General features: G+C 35.1%; 1 protein-coding gene across 1 annotated transcript; it reads left to right on the top strand.

The window, feature by feature from the left end:
* The first annotated feature begins 13,341 nt into the window (after nucleotides 1-13,341).
* Nucleotides 13,342-19,756, top strand: LOC129258639 (uncharacterized). Its single transcript, XM_064098818.1, has 2 exons — nucleotides 13,342-14,962; nucleotides 15,510-19,756. The coding sequence occupies exons 1-2, from the start codon at nucleotides 13,378-13,380 to the stop codon at nucleotides 16,139-16,141; spliced, it is 2,217 nt and encodes a 738-aa protein (XP_063954888.1). The 5' UTR covers nucleotides 13,342-13,377; the 3' UTR covers nucleotides 16,142-19,756.
* Nucleotides 19,757-20,987: the final 1,231 nt, after the last annotated feature.

The following is a 20,987-nucleotide window of genomic DNA, read 5'->3' as shown; positions in this document are numbered from 1 at the left end:
GTTTATAAATAATGATTATTTATAAATAATGGGATATTGAAACAAAATTATTATTTATAAATAATGAAGTAGATATTTCATTATTTAACAAATAATCTTTATTTATAAATAATGGAAAACTCGAACATTAAATAATGATTATTTATAAATAATGAGAATAATGGTGCACTCGAAAAAATTATTTATAAATAATGAAGTAGACGTTTTCATTATTTAACAAATAATCATTATTTATAAATAATGGAAAACTCAACAAATTATTTATAAATAATGAAAAACAAATAATCATTATTTATAAATAATGAAAAACAAATAATCATTATTTGTAAATAATGAAAAACAAATAATCATTATTTATAAATAATGAAAAACAAATAATCATTATTTATAAATAATGAAAAACAAATAATCATTATTTATAAATAATGAAAAACAAATAATCATTATTTATAAATAATGAAAAACAAATAATCATTATTTATAAATAATGAAAAACAAATAATCATTATTTATAAATAATGGAATGTCGAACTATTATTATTTACAAATAATGAAGTATTACTTGGAATTATATATAAATAATTAGAAATGATATTTTATATAATAGTAGTTATTTACAAATAAAATGTAAATTATATATAAATAATAGTTATTATTTAATAAATAATGATTATATAACAAATAATTGTTCTATATAATAATGGTACATTCGGCGCCTCATAGAAGGCGGGGTAAGTTGTGACACTTTTTGCATTTTGCATGTTAGAATTGATACAACTAATAATATTGTAGAAATAAGTACCTTGCCTTTTAATTTGATTCTGGGGAAATATTTTTCACCTATATATAACTTTCTACCCCCACACTGAACGTAACGGTGACCTTTGAAAAAAACTATGTCAAATGGCTCAACTTGCCCCATCTGTGGGGTAAGTTGTGCCACATTATGGGATAAGTTGAGCCACAAAAACTATGTACAAAATGTATGCGGGAAGAACCCGGATGTCAATTTTTCATTTAAAGTCTTTTCACTTGCTAATTCTCTGTAAATAATAACATCCTCTAAAAGTAAAAGAATTGTCATGTGAATTTGCTCCTTTCTGGCTGCATATCAATGGCTTTTAACGTTTTTTTTAATTATTATTATACATTACCATAAGAATTACCATGGCTCAACTTGCCCAATGTTGGCTGGCTCAAAACACCCCAGTCCGAACTTAATGCGATATTTTTACATCCACACATTTCTTATGCATCCATCATGTAAAAGACTATGACAAGAATGAGAATCCATACCTGGACTAACAATAATGTTCTTATTTCTTTATTATATTTAAAGACGTGTGTTGGTAAAAAGCACTGATCTATTCCACACGCTTTTTTACTTTTTTGGCTGAAATTTGTTTTTTTCCCTCTAAAAAAGTACTTTTTGTTTCAAAGTAAAAAACAATGTGGTGGGGCTAATACCTTGGTCACATTTGTTCTACGGCGGCCGTACGGCGAGTCGAAAACAGCCGTTTTAACATTTTTTTGTACCAGCTACATATAGGTGCTTTAAATAGAAATGAATAAAACGGCTGTTTTCGACTCGCCGTACGGCCGCCGTAGAACAAATGTGACCAAGGTATAAGGGTTATGTAATGGGTCATCAACACATGACACCACCATAATGTCTGACTCATTCATTATTGGCCTGGGGGTGGTGGCTCAACTTACCCCGCCTTCCCCTACTGAATGTCCCTTTAAGCCACCCTGGCCTCTTTGAAATACGTTTCATTGCCGATGGTCTTGAACCTACTCCCCTGTTCAGGCAGAAATAGTCTTAATATTGATAAAAACCATGATTTGCACATATCCCGGAGGTTTGCACATTTCCCGTGAAAACTGTTCATTTGCACATATCCCGTCGTCACGTTTGCACAGATAAGATGCCGTTGATAAATTTTGACAGATTTGCACATTTCCCGGCGTGGCGTTTGCACAAATTCCGTTGTTTGCACAAATCCCGGCGACATTTTGCACATATACCGTTGTTTGCACATATCCCGGCGTTTGCACATAACACGGCTCCACAGCCCGTAAGGAAAATAGTGAAAAGCTCCCTAAACGAATAATAAGGCAATTGATTAGTACTTTCAATATGAAAATATTGGATAAGTAAGTTTACCAAGTAAAAAAAAAAATGTAAACCCTTTGGTCATTATTGCTGGTAAAAACCAACTTTATAGAAAACAAATTTGTTGACGTCGGATTTAATGTGTGGCCTTCGATCTTTGTTGATCTGCACAGAGAAACACATACAAATAAAAAAGAAAACACACACACTAAAAAAAAAACAATTCATATATCTACGGTATATGATACTTTTGTACCGGCAATTTTGATAGGCAACCAAGATATTAATACGACAGTACTGCAAGAAATGGTTATGATATCACTTACCATAATACTACTGGAAGAAACTCGGTACGAATGCGATCACTACATGGTTGGATGACAATTTTCACAGATCTACTCTTGTGAATGGGGGGGTATCAGAGGAAACCCTTTGACCCCCAATCGGTTGAACGCACACGTGCTGCATGCCAGCGTCATGTAGCCATAACAACAAAGAATAGATTACCCGAGGGGGTCCAGGATTACACGTATATAAAATTAGTACCGGCTCAAGTACCGGCTGTCTGGATGTTTGTATTGATAATAACCAGATTAGATTGTATGTAAATGATACTATACCGGTCGAAAATTACCCCTAAGAATGAGTCATTGCAGGTTCGTTATCATTATCATGTTCTTTTCATGTGAAGAAAAATTAAAATGACAATATAAGGACCTACGTGTGTGGAAGTAAATGTATTGATAAAGTGTGTTTACATGTTCTATGGAATAATTGCACACAACTTCTTTCAAAATAAATACTGATATGCCTACTGAGAGGATTTAACATTCGTAAAAAAATTATTTGTGTGAAGAGAGAAGAAAAGACACACAGAATGGTGTAATAGAAAAAAAATGAAACTAAGAAAGAGAGAGAGAATGAAAGAAAGAAAAAGAAAGAAAGAAATAAAGAGAGAGAGAGAGAGAGGGAAAGAGAGAGAGAAAGGAAAGAAAATAAAGAAAGAAAGAAAGAAATGAAGGAAAGATTAAACGCATTTTCGAAGATCCCAACAGACCTTCATTATGGTCTGTAGCAATCAATAAGAACTTAAAAGGAGGGGTATAACTCATATTGATTAGAACCCACCCCTTGGGGCATATCACATGCATTGATTAGTTCTGACCTTGTTCAAGCTGTGTTATATCTCTCATTTCATTCTTCATAGGAACAATCCTTCTTTTACGGAACATTGTAAGTACCAATCAGACATGTTAAGAAGAAGAGACGACGGGTAAAATGATAAGACGACGAGTTGTTTGAACTCGAAAAGACTTGTTTTATGGACATGTAGCCGGACAAGGTGACCAAGTCGAATTGTTTGAAGATGACCAAGTCGAATTGCTTTATAAAGATGACCAAGTCGAATTGTTTGAAACAAGAAGAAAAGATGACAAGTGGTTGAAACTTGGCCAGTCGACTTATTCAATGTCCTATGGGGCATTAAAGGGATGGTCCAGGCTGAAAAATAAATAGAGTAAAATTCACAGAGCAAAATGCTGAAAACTTCATCAAAATCGGATAAAAATAACGAAGTTTATCAATATTTTATGAAAACAGTTATATGCACATCATCATGAATATTCATTAGGTGGACTGATGATGCCACATCCCCACTTTCCTTTTTCTTATGTTATTACATGAAATCATAAATGTTTCATTTTTCATACATAATAAATGATGTGTCTCCATTATGATGAAATAAGTTGCGGCAATAAATAACTAATGCACTCCAATTGTTTTAGTTCTTGGTAGAAAAGTTTTGAATAAACCTAATTTCATATAATAAAATACAAAAGAACAAGTGGGGATATGACATCATCAGCCCACCTAATGAATGTTCATAAAGACATGCCTATAGAACTGTTTCACTGGAAAAATGCAAATCTTTAAAATTCAATAACTTTGTTATTTGTTACCCGATTTCGATCAAATTTTCGGCATTTTGCTTTGTGAATTTTACGCTATTTATTGAGATATAAATATCACCAGCCTAGACCATCCCTTTAAGGAGACAAGATGAAAGTTTTGTTTAATATAGGAGAGAAGAAAAGGCGGTGGATGGGAGGGAGAAGGAAAAGTAAAACTAAAAAACTAATTGCAAATAAGTATTTAATTTCATCCATTTTAATTTTGTCATGCAATTTTAACAACAAAGAAAAGAAGTCTAAAAGGTTGTTTAACTTCCATTAAGCAAAATAATATAGATATATAAATTTCTGTAGAACAAGGTAATCCTAATTAAACAATTTATATTTCAAAATTAATGTTTGATTTTACATATTTCATTTCTGGTACAAATTATTGATTAACAACCGTTTTCTGTTTAAAATTTCAAATTCAGAATCAGATACAGATCAATATTCCGTTTTTGCTTTTCCGTTTCAAAATTAGAAAAAAAAAGAATTATCTGATAGTAGGCATACCGTAACCTTTACCCTATAATTAGCATGTGTACATCGCGCTGTAGTGGTGCAATTAGTTTTTTTTTGGTAATAATTTATGAAAACTATAAAATGTGTTGTAAGAGCGCCATCTTAATGAATTTCCTTCGCTCGGTTCTACTCTTGTTTGCTCGCATAACTGAAATTTCATTGTGATCGCATTCAATGCTTTATATCTATTGAAAGCCGTTTCGTAGTTATAGTCATTCTATAAATAAACTATAGTGTATCTCCATCCTGATTACCAGAGGATACTGCTTGAATCACCGATTAACAGTTCTTTTAGCGCTAGCAATCAAACACGAAAGATACCTAACAGTCCGTTTTCAGGATTATTTTTTTGTAATTTATGTTTTATTGATCCTTTTCATCAAAATATACATAACAAAACATTCATGATATCATGGGTGTCGATCAGTATTCTTGGTTGGGGGGGATGATGACACAAAAGTTCATGTGGATGGGGATCTTTCAACATTACCCCCACTAAATCACAAGTTAGGACATTTGGGAGTGATTGATATGCATGGTGTTCTTGGAAATTCCTTCATTGTTGTAGTGTACTGTACTTATATAATTTTTTTTTTAAATTCAATTTGTGTTACAAGTAAGCCTATTCTAAACTCATAAGAAAGAAAAAATGACAAAAATTATCTGGAACATGTACATAGTGATCTGTTGATTGAGCATGATGTATACACAGGGGCATCGATCCATTTTTCAGATGGGGGGGGGGGGCAAAATCATGAATCAACGTTCCAAAGACGCTCGATCATATAAAACGAACAAACTCACCCACACACCCCTAAACCCCCACACATAGGCCTATATTTTATATATATATATATATATATATATATATATATATATATGAATCATGAGAAAGAGACACATATCTCAACCTCACCAACAATGCGAGCGCGAAGCGCGAGCTGAAAATTTTTAGTATGACATGAAAACAGGAAAAATGTACCTGTTTAGGTTTGCTTGTAGTAACTCATGAGGAGCATAGATACATGTATCTCACTAGAGAGCGAGCTAAAATTTCTTTATATTCTGACGTGAAAGCTTGATATTCTAAGCACTTTTGGTACCAATGATTAAGATGGGTATCTAGAAGAACAATAGATGCGAGCGCAAAGCGTCAGCTGAAAATTTTAATATTTCGATCTGGACAAAAAGACAATTTAATGGACGCTTTTAATAAAGAACAAGATATATATCCAACAAAAGATTATTGCAAATCGAAGCGGGAGTTCTTTTGAGGTATAGAACTGAAAACGGGACATTCTATTCACCTATTTAATCATGAAAAGTATGGGGTTTTGGTACAGAAATGATGCGAGCGCGAAGCGCGAGCTGAAAAATTTTATATTCCGATCTGAAAAGCAGACATTTTGGGCACGATTTTAGATCAAAATCGAGTTGGTATCTTAATCTCGCTTGCTGGTTTCAGTGTAGCATTACAATCTTATTTTATTTTTAGTTGCACATGCGGAATTATTGGGAGGGGGGCAAAACGATATGTTCCCCCCAAATATTTTCATTGGTGGGGCTATTACCCGGTACTCTAATAGCTATATTGTCATTCCTTAGACAATTTATCTTGCCACCCTTTTACTCCCGTTTGTTTTTCCACCCTTTTGAATTAATTGATTTATTAAAATTAATTCATTCACCACTGGTGGGATGGAACACCCTATCAACAAAAGTTGTTTTTCGTTGGGGTCCTTTTATGTCATGTGTTAAAAAATATCATATACATAAACATTTCAAACTTTTTCATCTTGAACTTCCACCCATCTGTTTAATAGTCCTGAAAAAGAATGTTTTCATTTAATAACAATATACACAAATTGCGAGGGAAACAAACTGATTGATGGCATACTATAATCATCACTATAATCATCATGATCAAACTTTTCATTTTTTCATCATCATTATTATAATTTTTCTACCCTAAATTATTGGGGGGGATGATAATACAGGCCATCCCCCCCACTTGAAATATTGGGGGGGGGATATATCCCCCCATCCCCCCCCCCCGTGATCGACACCCATGCATGATATTATGGATCACATATAAAAGTTCAGATGACGTTGGCAAATAAAAAAAACATGTCTAACATACAAAAAAGTATAAGATAAGAAAACATATATGTTTGTTTACAACAACAAAATTCGCCGTTTTCAGGATTATACAATCATGATAGAAACCGTAAATTTCCCTAGGACTATAGTTTGAAGCCCTTGCAAAAAGCCCAGCGCACACTCTGCGACGCGATTATAAAAAAAATAATAAATCGCAATTTGCATGAAATGTGAACATGGTGAAAGTTCCAAGCAGTAAAATTATATTATTTGAAGTTTGGCATAATGTTAGGACTAATAAAATCATAAGTTTGCTTTGCAGCAAGCCCTGCCTTCGGAGTTATGTCAAAATCGGCTTCAAGTCGCAGCCGATCGATCGATGATGACGTCATTACGATTTGGAATTTGATACGCTTTTATTCCTACAGAGAGGCACGAACTGGACTTGATTTCGATTTCAATATAATTCGTTCCACTATTTTGAACTCTCATCGCTAAGATTTTATTGGTCGGAATGTTCATATGACATTTTATTACAATTTCTTTGAAATTCGGATCGCAACGAATCGTGTGCGCTGTGCTTGATGTTATCATTGCGTCCAGTTGCGGCACCAAGGTGTCATGGGGTGTCCCTCGAAAAGTTGAAAACTTGAAAAAGATATAGTGACATTATAAGTAAATGTTCTTACGGCCGCATCAAATTCAAACTGTATAAAGTTCTATAAAATACTTTGTCCATTCTTCAAAACTTGAAAATTGTATCTCTCGCGCGCATGTGTAAGCCTATATTGCTTGATTAAAAAAAAAATTGATAAGGCAAAAATTCCATGTGCAATAAATTACTCTTATTAAAGGCCAAGTCCACCTCAGAAAAATGTTGATTTGAATCAATAGAGAAAAATCAGACAAGCACAATGCTGAAAATTTCATCAAAATCGGATGTAAAATAAGAAAGTTATGACATTTCAAAGTTTCGCTTATTGTTTACAAAATAGTTATATGAACGAGCCAGTTACATCCAAATGAGAGAGTCGATGATGTCACTCACTCACTATTTCTTTTGTTTTTTATTGTTTGTATTACACAATATTTCAATTTTTACGAATTTGATGATTAGGACCTCCTTGCCTGAAGCACAAAATGTTAAAATATTGGAATTCCACGTCTTCAGGGAGGAATGAAACTTCATTTCACATGACAATGACGAGAAAATCAAAATATTTCATATTTCATATAATAAAATACAAAAGAAATAGTGAGTGAGTGATGTCATCAGTTCCCTCATTTGCATACCGACCGAGATGTGCATATAACTGTTTTGTGAAATGAAGCGAAACTTTAAAATGTCATTACTTTCTTATTTTACATCCGATTTTGATGAAATTTTCAGTGTTATGCTTGTTGAATTTTTCTCTTTTTATTCAAATCAAGTTTTTGTTGGGGTGGACTTGTCCTTTAAACATGTATTTTCATCGCCATAAATGCAAAAAGAAAATGAGGCTGCGTTTGAAAAATGCAAGCAACCTGTCTGAGAGGTATAAAGAGAAAGAATACTGTTGCGACGCCACACTCCGGTCCCCTAAAATGCCGAGTGGAAAATTGTTTAACGGTTATTTAGGTTGGAGAGGAAGAATTTTTTCAATCGTTTTTTAAAAAGTGAATTGAATTGTGTGTGTTGAATTTCAGGAGCCAAGGAATTCCAAATAATGGGGCCAAGATGACGGACTGACTTTGAGAGATTATTGGTTTCTGTTTTCCAGAGGTGAAAGTTGGTTGACTGTCGGGTAGAATAAGAATGAACATTCACATTTAAACAAAACATTTGAGTTAGATAGGGAGGGAGACGTTTGGTAAAAAACTTTTGCATCAATGAAGCAACCGATAATTTGTTAGAGTCATACACATTCAATGTTAAAAAACGGCGAAATAAGGGTAGGGAAGAAGCTAGGTAATGGGCATTTGCACATATTCGAAGGGCTTTCTTTTGTAGGCGATATATTCTTAATAACTTAGAAGCATGTAGAGAAGGTGCCAGGTAAAAATGGCAGAGGTAATAATGGCAGAGGTAAAAATGACAGAGGTGAAAATGGCAGAGGTGAAAATGGCAGAGGTAAAAATGGCAGAGGTAATAATGGCAGAGGTAAAAATGGCAGAGGTAAAAATGGCAGAGGTAAAAATGGCAGAGGTAATAATGGCAGAGGTAAAAATGACAGAGGTAAAAATGGCAGAGGTAATAATGGCAGAGGTAATAATGGCAGAGGTAATAATGGCAGAGGTAAAATGGCAGGGGTTATAATGGGAGAGATTAACATGACAGCTCTAGGTAAAATATGGCCAGTCTTAAACTCCCATGCAATGAATTGTCAAAAAGCCCCCGCATGTAAAATCCTTAAGATTTTTCCACATTTTAACATTGGTACAGATCCATTTAAGCAAATGACGATATAACTGTCGAAAAATATTTCCGCTTGAGTGAGCATCACTTACTTTTGAAAAGTTAGTGAAAAGTGAGGTGCTGGTTTGTTAAAAAGCCGAGAAAAAAAAGTTTATACTCCAAAATGAAAGGGGATTTGGTTAAGGGGGAAAATGACACAAAAAATTATTTCAACTAAATGAAGTTCTTTTAGGTCAGAAAAAGAATTACAATAAAAATAATAACAATTAGATAATAAACAATGTTTTTTCTTTTGTTTGAAAAATAACAGAGATTTGTATCAAATCTCTACATTTTAGCATACCAAGCTAATTACCAAGAGGGTGCTGCTTATGGTGTACAAAATACCCAACAGTACTTCCGCTTCCAAGGGTTATGACCATCAAGGCGTTTACATCATATTGGATGCAGTGGTAAAGTTTCAGGGTCTTCTTTTATGCAAAGAATCTGAACCAGACGGTCTCCCTTGATCGACCCCAAATTGGTTTACCAGTCAAAACAAGATTATTATCGATTTTCATAATCAGTTACATATTCAGTGCCAAGCCTGGGAATGCATGCTTATTGTCATTCAATTACTTAAAAAGAATAGTATAGACGACATTACAAATAAGGACATAATATTTAACCATAATCATTCGTGATAATTTCAACGTCTAAGCTTTCCCCGCTATGTTCTCTATGTTTTTCCCCGCCCCTTACCCTCTCTGTCTCTCCACCTCTCTTATGTCTACTCTTCCTCATTTTTGCATCGGTAAACCTGGCAAAACTTTAAATATAAAAAAAACCAGCCAGACAAAAAGGAATGTAATAAAATGATGAATGAGAATAGTGCAGTTTCATTTTGCTCCTGATAAATTGAATGAAAAAATATATGTTGTTTGATTTCTTTTTAAAAAGTGTTCACGTACACCTCCAACGAATTCGTAAATAGCATTGTTAGGCCGATGAAGACATAATGATGATGAAATTCCTAACCGTGACATGAACTTGTTATTTAATGTATGTACATACGGGGGCTTTTTGACAATTCATTGCATGGGGGTTTAAGACTGGCCATATTTTACCTAGAGCTGTCATTTTTACCTCTCCCATTATAACCCGTGCCATTTTACCTCTGCCAATATTACCTCTGCCATTATTACCTCTGCCATTTTTACCTCTGCCATTTTTACCTCTGCCATTTTTACCTCTGCCATTTTTACCTGTCATTTTTACCTCTGCCATTATTACCTCTGCCATCTTTACCTCTGCCATTATTACCTCTGCCATTTTTACCTCTGCCAATATTACCTCTGCCATTTTTACCTCTGCCATTTTTACAGCGAGCCGTAGAGAAGCCCATACCACATTACAATACAAAATATGAGGCAATATAAAGGCATTATACATTGTAAATAAAAGTTTGAGTGGTAATATATGCTTAACATTATTCATAATACCAGTGATTTTAGATATTTTCGTACTTATTGTATTAATGTGATAATCCCATGTAAAAAAAATCATCTAATTGTACGCCCAGGTATGTGAAAGTAGAACATTGTTCTATTTCGGACCTGTTCAGAAACAGTTTAACACTAGAGTAGTCTAATCTTTTATTTTGCTTATTTCTGAAAATCACAAATTTTGTTTTCAAAATATTCAATGACAATTTATTACATACAAGCCAGTCATAAACAAAATTAAAATCTAAGCCGAGTCGCCGTAAGTCTTCTCTGATGACAACGCCAGTGCCTTTAAGTCGCGACTTCGCTCCGTACATCAATCGCCGAGCATTGTAGCGCGAGAACTTGACGATCAACGGTTTCGGGCGAATCGGTTGAGATGATGAAGCTTGTCGTTGACTCTCACGTCTCAGATGAATTCGATGACTCCGATCGATGTCCTGCTTTCCAATCAAGATGTTCATCTTTCCAGCTAGTGTAGTGCAATAACGAGGTCGTCGGTGTCTTCGTTGCGGTTCTCTGGCAGCCCGTAGATTCGAAGGCACTGGCGACGTGAGTATTGCTCCTGCTCTTCGACGGACGATTGAAGTTCTTTGATCTTCTTACCAAGGAGGTCAGAGGTCGTTGCAAGGGCATCCATGTGTCGCTCTGTTCTTCCGAGTTCCAGTTGAAAGGAAGCATGAAGCTCGTCGGCAAGCTTTTTGTAGATTCTATTGTAGACAGCATCAACGATCGTGTTTAGAACGGGTTCAGAAATAAAAGCATTCCTTACTTCATCGGCGATCATTGTTCTGATATCGGCGGGAGAATTTGAATTTAAGCGCTCTTTTACGGTTCGTTGACCAGCGATTTCATTTGGCAATAAGCCTCTATGTGTCAGCAGTCGGTCCGGGGGATCTTCGGACGAGGACTCGGCTGCAACTTCGATTACTTCTTCTAAGGCCTCACTTTGGTTTCGAGACTTAGTTTTCTTCTTAGTTTTATTGTTAGCCATGATTCAAAATTGCTCCTAAACGTTGTCAATCACTCTAAGATATATATGAAGAAACAGTATCGGCTCAAAATTGGTAATAATCAGGTTAAATCAACTTACAAGGCGCTTCCAAAATTAAGGTTGACTCCCACTCAGTGACATTCGACCTATCACCTTTCCTTGAATTTTATAGACCGTTTCTGATAATAATGCGTATAAATATCAAGAAAAGAATTATCGCTCAAACCCGGGTGAGATGAACGCCTGATCTCGAGTTCACCAAAGAGATTCGCCGGTCAGATCTCTTCTTCGACAAAAGGCTACCTTTTTCCTTAAAAGTAGATACAAGCCTAGCAAAAGATTGGATTTAACTCATTGATACTCTTCTTTTTAAGTTTGATGTCATCAGAAGATTGAAAAATGCCCTCTCGCTCTTAATTTTCCCCATGTTCATGATGTTATAGGTTTAGTACTGCTCCATAATACTAAGTTAAAATTAGCAAATATTTTCGCTCTTGACATGATTGAGCTCCGCTCCCTCAAGGACAAGCTACAGGGAATCATTGTAGATGGTATAGGTGTCACAAACCCCCATTTTCGCCATACCTGATTATCAAAATTTACACCATGTTATTAATTAGGATGGATAAAATTGATTTTTTTTTACCTGTTCATTATTTTCCACTTAAATTTTCTCTCTTCAAGTTAAAAACAAAACAATTTTCCTCGCTTCGCGTGTAATCACGCTCTAAAATATTTCCAGAGGTAATGCTCAGACCACAAGTCATTAAAAGATTCGGACTTGATTTTGTGGAACATTGGATTGCTTTTGTCCGCCCTATAGAGCTGCTCCCAATAATCATTACTATTGCCCTCTTCTTGCCCTAAACTACACCAAAAATCCCGGTGCCTGCACCACAAGACGGGTTGCGTTTACTCTGAGCGTGCAGTCTAAACCTACAAATTTATAATAAATTCATGATTATAATTCATAACTAATCATTCCCCTTTCTAGGCGCTATTCTCATCGCCCGAAAAATCAATTGGAGAAGAAAATTTGTACAATGAGCAAAGACTTTGCACGGTGAGCCCGTGCAAAGGACAATAAGTATTATGTTGACTTCGTTTCCTCAATGTCTACATTTCCCTGTGTGACACGCAAGTTTGAGATATGTAAAGGGTGGTATGTTCATATCATAGTCGTCATGGTAGTAATAAACATGGTAACAATCATAACATTATTTTCTTTTGCAATATTGTTTCGAACCCCGTAGCCTAAAGCAAGCCAATCATTGATATAATTTATCTTTACAAAGAAAATACTACTGCGACCGAGTGCATGAGGATGTCATTAATTCTTCCAATTTGAATAGTAGGCTGCATTTTGATATGGTAACTTTGTCATGTTTTCAGTATTTCATGAGAACCATTATTCCAAAACGATAAAAAAAACAAAAACAAGATGATTGTTCCTCATCCCACGTCTAGGGAAATATCATGCCTACATACATTGACGAACAGTGCGGGGAATCCCCACAAAACAATGGCATATATTTCATATATATACTCATGCAGTGATATTGAACTGGTATTTTCAGTGCCAAACTATTTGGAGCGAGACCATTTTCGTCCAATTTTTTAAAGGTCTTCATTTTGTAGAAACATTGATAATTTTAAACCACCAATTAGTGTCTCGGAAGATTGACATAATGGCGGCAGCGAATTCAGTAGAAAAGCTTGAAAAGGAACTATTTTGTGCGGTCTGTATGCAGGTTCTGACCAGTCCAAAACGACTAAGTTCGTGTGACCATTCATTCTGTGAGAAATGTTTGGAAATGGTTCTTAAATCTCAAAGTGAAATGATGGGATCGCGGCAGTTAAAATGTCCGATGTGCCGGAAAACATCTTCCCTTCCAGAACAGGGTGTGTCCGGCTTTGAATCAAACTTACTTGTATGTAAGATGATTGAAACACTGAAGGCTAAAATGAACTCAAGTCAAAAAGGATGTGACAGTTGTGGAGATACGGAATCTTCACTGGTTACCTACTGCAGAGATTGCTTTCAGTTGATCTGCCGATCCTGTTCAGAATCACACCAAAGGATGAAACTGAAGTTTCGTAACCATCGCACTGTTCTTCTCTCGGATATCCAAAACGGGAAGGTGAAGTTAGAACTTCTGGAGGACTCTAAGAAGGTCGGCAAATACAAGTGTGGCAAACATGACTTCGAGTTGAAGAACTACTTCTGCAAAACTTGCAAAACACGCGTATGTAGAGACTGTGTTGCCCTTGAACATAGCACTAAAGGTGGCCATGACTGCACAACGGTACAGCAAGTGTACACCAGTATGCAAGAGAAGGTAGGACGTCTTCGGGCCAGATGTCAGCAGCGAAAAGAAGCGATTGAAAGGAATATTAATGCGGCTGACGTGAAAGGGAGAGTTAGTGCCGCGAATAAATTTCAAGAGATGCGAGAAAGTGTTGTTGTTGCCAAGCTTGCAGCAACCACGTATCTAAACGAAGCAGAAGAACAACTGTTGTCAAAAGTAGGAAGGTTTGAAAAGGCATTCAAAAGAAATGTCCAGATCAGCAGAGAGAATACTACAAAGGAAGTAGAGAATATCAGTCGTATGATATCAGAAGCAGATAATATCACAGAAGGAAATGAAGCACCCGAGTTTAGTGCTTTTCCAGATGAGCTGATCGACAAAATTGAGAAACTCTTAGCCGAGGAAAGCATAGTGGCTGCTAAAGATGAATTCTTAGCACTGGAAGGCACTTCGATACAGAGTCATCATCTTGCATTGACAATGAACTCCTATGCTGATGTCTTTTTATCTGGAGTCTGGCAAGTCAAATCTGCAATCAAACTGAACCCAAATTCTTCCCCCGTACGAATTTTCTGCAATAATGACCACATCATCCTGCAAACTAAACAAAACCTTTACAAAAGACCGCTTGATGGGAGAGGTCGCTGGGATGCCAGACTTCTTAGTGTCCAGAACAACCGATCTGTAGCAGGGGTAGCTGTTTCGTTTAGAGACCAGGCGGTATATTTATCATTCCGAGACAATGTGGACTTAATGGGAATACGGATGGCACGAATTTCTGAAATCAAAGGAGATCATGGCTGTTTCTCTTCCTTTGAACAGATGAGATCAGTTACGCCGCCATGTTGGTCAGCTGACAAAGAAATGATGACGACCGATTGCTCAGGAAGAATCATAATTGTGGAGAACAACTGTTTGGGGAAAATGCCACAGGTGTTCCCTTCCACTGCTAAAATACCTAAACCATTGCACAGGATCAACGAATCAACTTCACGTTTCCGGGGCTCCACCATACATCCAACATCTCCTAACTCTCTGGCCGCCGAGCCATCACCAGGAGCAACCCCTCTAACCAAAAGCCCGACACTGAGTACGTTCACTCCCCTGTCAGATATAAACAAAATACCTTTTTTTTCCTTTAAAGATAAAGTTGAACCGTGCATGGTTCAGATCGAACACTCAGGCTCATTAAGAAAACAAGTGATCTAAAGCCCCCCCCCCCCTTGAGTTAAAGGTCCTAAATTTGTAGGATGACAGAAAAGAAATCGGACACATAAATCATCGATGTTCTTTATAACAATGTTAATGTTATTAATGTAATGATTATATCAATATGGGTATTATTTACTATGATGATGGTGACACTCATGATAATAATAATAATAATATCAATAATTAATAATAGTAATAAGAAAAAAGAAAAAAGATTTATAGTAGATACAAGATAATAGATAAATCATGAAAATGGATAAAAAGATTACAATAATGAATTAGGAAGGAGAAGATATACAAAATTATATTTGTAAAAAAAAAAAAAACATTGCTATTCGTTGAAGATTCTGCTAAGTCCCTCCGAAGTATTTTCTTCATAAATATTTGTTCTTATTTTGCCTTTGAAAAAAAACTATCATTTTCAGGTTTGAAGTCACCTGCTGTACGAAATCAAGTTGCGGGAGCCCGTAAGAAAACCTCCAAAACTTCACCACCAACAAATGAGAAGATACAAAACGCATGTCTTAACGCATTTTCATTGCGATCTGCAACAGTAAACCGACACAAACCAAATTTATCTGGGCTTGGAAACCCAACAAGCGCCAGAATTCAGAAAGAAAGTGATAGCTTCCAAGTTCCTTTCGGGGTTGCACGTGTTGCGGTGGCTAAGACCGGTCAGTTGGCGTTTCTTCGAGAGGACAAGAAAGGGGTTGTAATCACTGATGAAGACGGGAGAATCCAGCATGAAGTCAAGGAACCTTTAGTGATGTACTTGGCCATCTCGTGCACGGAGAGTGACGCCCTCTACGTTCTGTCCGCCTCCTGGGGCAGCTGTAGCGTCACACTCACCAAGCATTCTTTGGATGATGGGCGTGTCCTCGAGTTCATCTTCGAAAAGCTCGATGGCGTAGAAGTCAATAAAGGGCAGGTTATGGCGAATTACGGCAATGACCTTGTGGCCGTCATTATTGGTAAAGAGATTCGAATCTTTAAGAGGAAAGAATGGACGGTTCTTGATGACTATGATGATTATGAGTCTGATGACAGTGATCTGTAGGGACTTACATGACATTAGGCAAGTATGTCCAAAGGTACTGTAGAACCGTTAAAGCGAGAAAGCACAAATTTTAATCTCATTTTGTAAAAGGTTTTTACATAATATTTTTACCATTTTATGCTTTTGGGGATTGCTTTGCTTTTTTTTTTCTCCTATTTTTGTATCGATATATATATATATATATATATATATATATACTTTTTTAGGGGGGCAGGCACGGCCCCAAGTCCCCATCTATACGCCAGTGTTACAAATATTGATACCAGAACATTGATTTGATTTGATTTGATTTGATTTATTTGATTTCCACATTTCAAAACAAAAACAAAGAATATACAAGTATAATTTCTTTTTTTTCAATATTACATAATAGGCAAATATTTTTTTAAACATAATGAATAATGCACATAAATCATTATAAAATATCAACTGTACTGTGAAAATTATATCTATATATACATTTTCTTTAATTACTGAACATATATATATATAAATGTGGGAGACCTCCATCTTAAGCTTGGAGCTTGAAAGTGATGGAGGCCTCGAAAGGAAAGGGGAATATATCAAAAGTGGATAGGGAAGAGAAATTTGATTGAGAGAAGATTAATAACGTTGATAAAAGTGAAAGTGCAAGTGCAGGTGTGCGAGTGTGCATGTGCAAGGGGTGGGGGTGGGATTATCAGTTGTTTGGGTACACAGAAAGATTTTAGAAATTATAGCTTGACAGCGTATTTTTTTTCAGAACAGCTTTGAATGAATAAAGTGATGTGCATAGCTTAATGTCATGTGATAAATCATTCCACAAATCCGCACCGTAATGTCTAATTGATTTGTGTGTTATTATTAGTTTTGGATTTGTTAAATGAAAGTTTGTGGAGTTTCGTGTTGGATAAGAATGGATGGTGTTGTTCAGGGTGAACATATTTTGAAAGGAAGGGGGAAGTAATCCCTTTTTGTATTTGAACATGAATATAGCAGCATGAAATGTATTTATATCTGAAATTTTTAATGTTTTTAATTTAGAAAATAAAGGATTAGATCTAGCAAGATATTGTGATCCTGTGCAAATACGGACTGCTCTTTTTTGTAATAAGAAAATCGGATTAAGTTTCGTTTTACCACAATTACCCCAAACCATATTACAATATGATATGTGAGGAAGCACCAAAACATTATAAAGTAAAAAAAAGAGTTTTTTCAGGTAATATGTATTTTAATTTGGAAATTATTCCAACACCTTTGGACACGGAAGTTGTGACTTGGCTTAAATGATTATTCCAGGATAAATTTTCATCAATAGTTACCCCTAGAAACTTTGAATGTTGTTTTTGCTGTAGAGATACGTTATCAATATTTATCGTTATTGTATTGTTAACAGCATGTGTATTGTAATGCTTAAAGTGCATAAAATGTGTTTTGTTTATATTTAAGGACAATTTGTTGCATTTGAACCAAGTAGATACTTTTCATAATTCAACTTTTAAAGTAGATATTACAGTTTCTAGTTCTGTGTGAGCATAAAAAATATTAGTATCATCTGCAAAGAGGATAAACGATAATAAGGCCGAAGTATTTGATATATCATTGACATATAATAGAAAGAGGAGCGGCCCCAAAATTGACCCCTGAGGCACACCGCATTCGATAGTTTTAAAGGTTGAATCTATTCCATTAAATGTAACATATTGTTGTCTGTTTGATAAATAATTTTCTAACCATCTGTGTGCATTTCCACGTATTCCGTATAAATGTAGTTTGTGAAGTAATATTTTGTGATTAAGTGTATCGAAAGCTTTGCTTAGGTCCAAAAATATTCCAATAACATGTTCTTTATCAGCCATCGCTTTAGTAATTTTGTCGTAAATATTTACTAGCGCTAAATCTGTAGAGTGATTTTTCCTAAAACCATATTGATTTTGATTCAATAAATTATGCAAGTTAAAAAAAATTGTACAATCGTGTGTATATTATTTTTTCTAAGATTTTGGATATACTACAAAGTATAGAAATTGGGCGGTAATTACTTATTTCATGAGGATCATCTTTTTTGTAGATCGGGGTAACTTTTGCAATTTTGAGTAGGTTCGGACAAACACCTGATGATATAGATTGATTAAAAATATAAGTTAAAGGATCAACAATAGCATGAATAATTTCTTTAAGCATAGATGTACTTATCCTATCATGTCCTTGTGACTTACTAGAGTTTAAGGATTTCGTAATATTAATGAGTTCAGTGGGGTTGGTAGGATTGAGAAAAAGAGAATTTTCGAATGGCGTTGAAATAAAATCAGTAAAATGTGCATTGTTGCAATTACCTATCTTATTTGCTAGTTGGGGGCCGATGTTACTAAAAAAAAGAGTTGAATTGTGAAGCATAAGTGGAATTACCTGCGATTTTATCACCGTTTAAAGTTAGTCCATCTTTAGGTAATTCAGTTGTCTTTTTTCCTATAATCTCATTTATAACCCGCCATGTCGCCTTTGAATTAGCGCTAACTTTAGTTAATTTGTCTGAGTAATACATCTTGCGAGATAATCTTATTAAATTTGTAAGTTTGTTCCGATATTTCCTATATTTTTGCACGTTTATGGGTGATGGTTTCTTTAAATGTAATTTGTAAAGACTGTTTCGAGTATGTATTGATTTTAGAATCCCTTTTGTGATCCACGGGTTTTTGGCCTCACGGGAATTTTGACGCTTCCTCACAAGTGGAAAATTTTTATCGTAAAAATATTGTAATTTATTGTTAAATTTCTCATAAGCAAAATGCACATTATTTTCATTGTGAATATCACTCCAATTTTCTTCAAAAAGGTCCTGTTTGAAAGATTCAATTTTTCTGGGAGTTTCTAATCTATAGCGGGGAGGTATTGTTGATTTATTTTTAGATGAATTGGTTTCGGATATCGTGAATATTGGCAAATGGTCTGATACTTCTGAATAAAGTAAACCGCCGATGATTGTTTCATTATGAATATTAGAAAAAATGTTATCTATCAAAGTCGCAGAAGCTGCAGTTATTCTTGTGGGTTTATTTATATGTGAGGAAAAAGCATGTTAATGTTTTTACTATGTGTTAATATATGTTTTCATTTATGTTATCTTTTTTTTGTAATATTTATTGATTTTGTCTTATAGTTGTTGGGTCAACGCTCAATAAGGCTATCTGCTCTTTTTTGTTGGCCCCTCATTCTCATAAATATGTTTTTTGTATGTTGTCACAATGTTTTACTTATGTACCTTATGTATGTTGTTCATGTTTTTATTGAGAGTGTAAATAAATTGAATTGAATTGAATTGAAAAAGCATAAAAATTAGTTAATTGAAGAAATCTTTCGGTATTAGAATTATTTATATTCAGAAAATTTGTATTAAAATCACCCATGAAATAAATATGTTTATTCTCTGTAGAAAGTTTATCAAGACATTGCTCCAGATTTTGATAAAATATGTCAAATTCAACATTGGGAGGTTTGTATATTAAGCCAATAATAATATTTTTACTCTTAGGTATGTCAATCTCAATAAACAATGTTTCAGTTCGCTCAAATATTATGTCATTTCGAGTACGGAATTTCAAATTGTCGGAAACGTAAAAGGCAACACCACCCCCTCTCCTAGGGAGGAGAGGGGGTGGTGTTGCCTTTTACACACATCCCTCAACATGATCAACAACACAGATGAAGGGACACGGACACGGATGTAGGGACACGGTCAGCTCTAATCAAAGAATAATTTGGTAAATTAAATAATGGAGGAGAATTTTTATTGAACCAGGTTTCACTGACACCAATAACTGAAAATTGAACCGAATTGATGGCACAAAGCAAGTGTTGAAGATATTCAAAATTTTTGTTGAGGCTTCTTGAGTTGATATGTAAAATGCTAAAGCTGTTTGTTTTCGAAAATGAGTTATTAAATTCTGCTACTGTGTAATATTTATTTTCATTATTGAATTCATCTGTGTTGTTGATCATGTTGAGGGATGTGTGTTGGGAGTGAGTGCATGTGCGTGTGTGTGCAGTCAAGTGGATACAGAGACGGAGGTATCAGGATCGTCACTGAGAGATATACTGTAAAGTACGAAAGGCTCTGTTGGCCAATGCACCGCCTTGGAAGTATCTACCTGCAGTGAAAAATAGTAAACTAAAGAAAAGGAAAAGAGAGAGCTGATTTGGGAGCGAGAAAAAGAAGCGTCTTTAAAGAAGAAACACAATGAGTGTTTGTGAACTTATAAGTGTTGTAAGAATGCCGGATTGTCTACGGCAGTTCAATCCCCTTTCCTGGATCTCAGAAATTTGTAAGGACATCTCCCTAAAGGTTATCGACATGTATTTAAAAATGCGTTTAAATGACAGGTTTATAACAAGGATTATCAAGATAACAAATTAGAGAATGGCACTGAAATTGCAACACAAACGACCTATTGTTCTTCTCTGACGATTTTCATGAGTGCATGACAAAAAGAAAAAGCATTTGAAGGGTTTGAAGCCTTTAAATTAATCTTATACAAGTAATTGACAACACGTTGCATTATAATAATTGAATGCAACTAGGATTTTAACACAAAGTCATCATCTACAAGAGTGCACTGATGAGAATGTTGGTGTTGCACAGCGCGAAAGAATTCTGGATAAGTTAAAGAGAACGATACAAAACATTGTTTGTAAGAAATTTAATAAAGTATCGCTGGCCATTATACTTCATTCCGAAAAAGAAAGATATTATAGGCATTTCAATGTTTGAACAAAAAATGGTAACATGCATTCAATGGTGCACTATTGAAGATGTTTACAAATTATCACCATTAAGGAGGTCTCAATTGTGAAAAGGTTACACTGA

Source organism: Lytechinus pictus, chromosome 4, assembly GCF_037042905.1.
Source record: "Lytechinus pictus isolate F3 Inbred chromosome 4, Lp3.0, whole genome shotgun sequence".
Lineage (NCBI taxonomy): Eukaryota > Metazoa > Echinodermata > Echinoidea > Temnopleuroida > Toxopneustidae > Lytechinus > Lytechinus pictus.
Note: the sequence above shows the minus strand (reverse complement) of the source record. Positions and strands in the feature narration are given on the sequence as shown.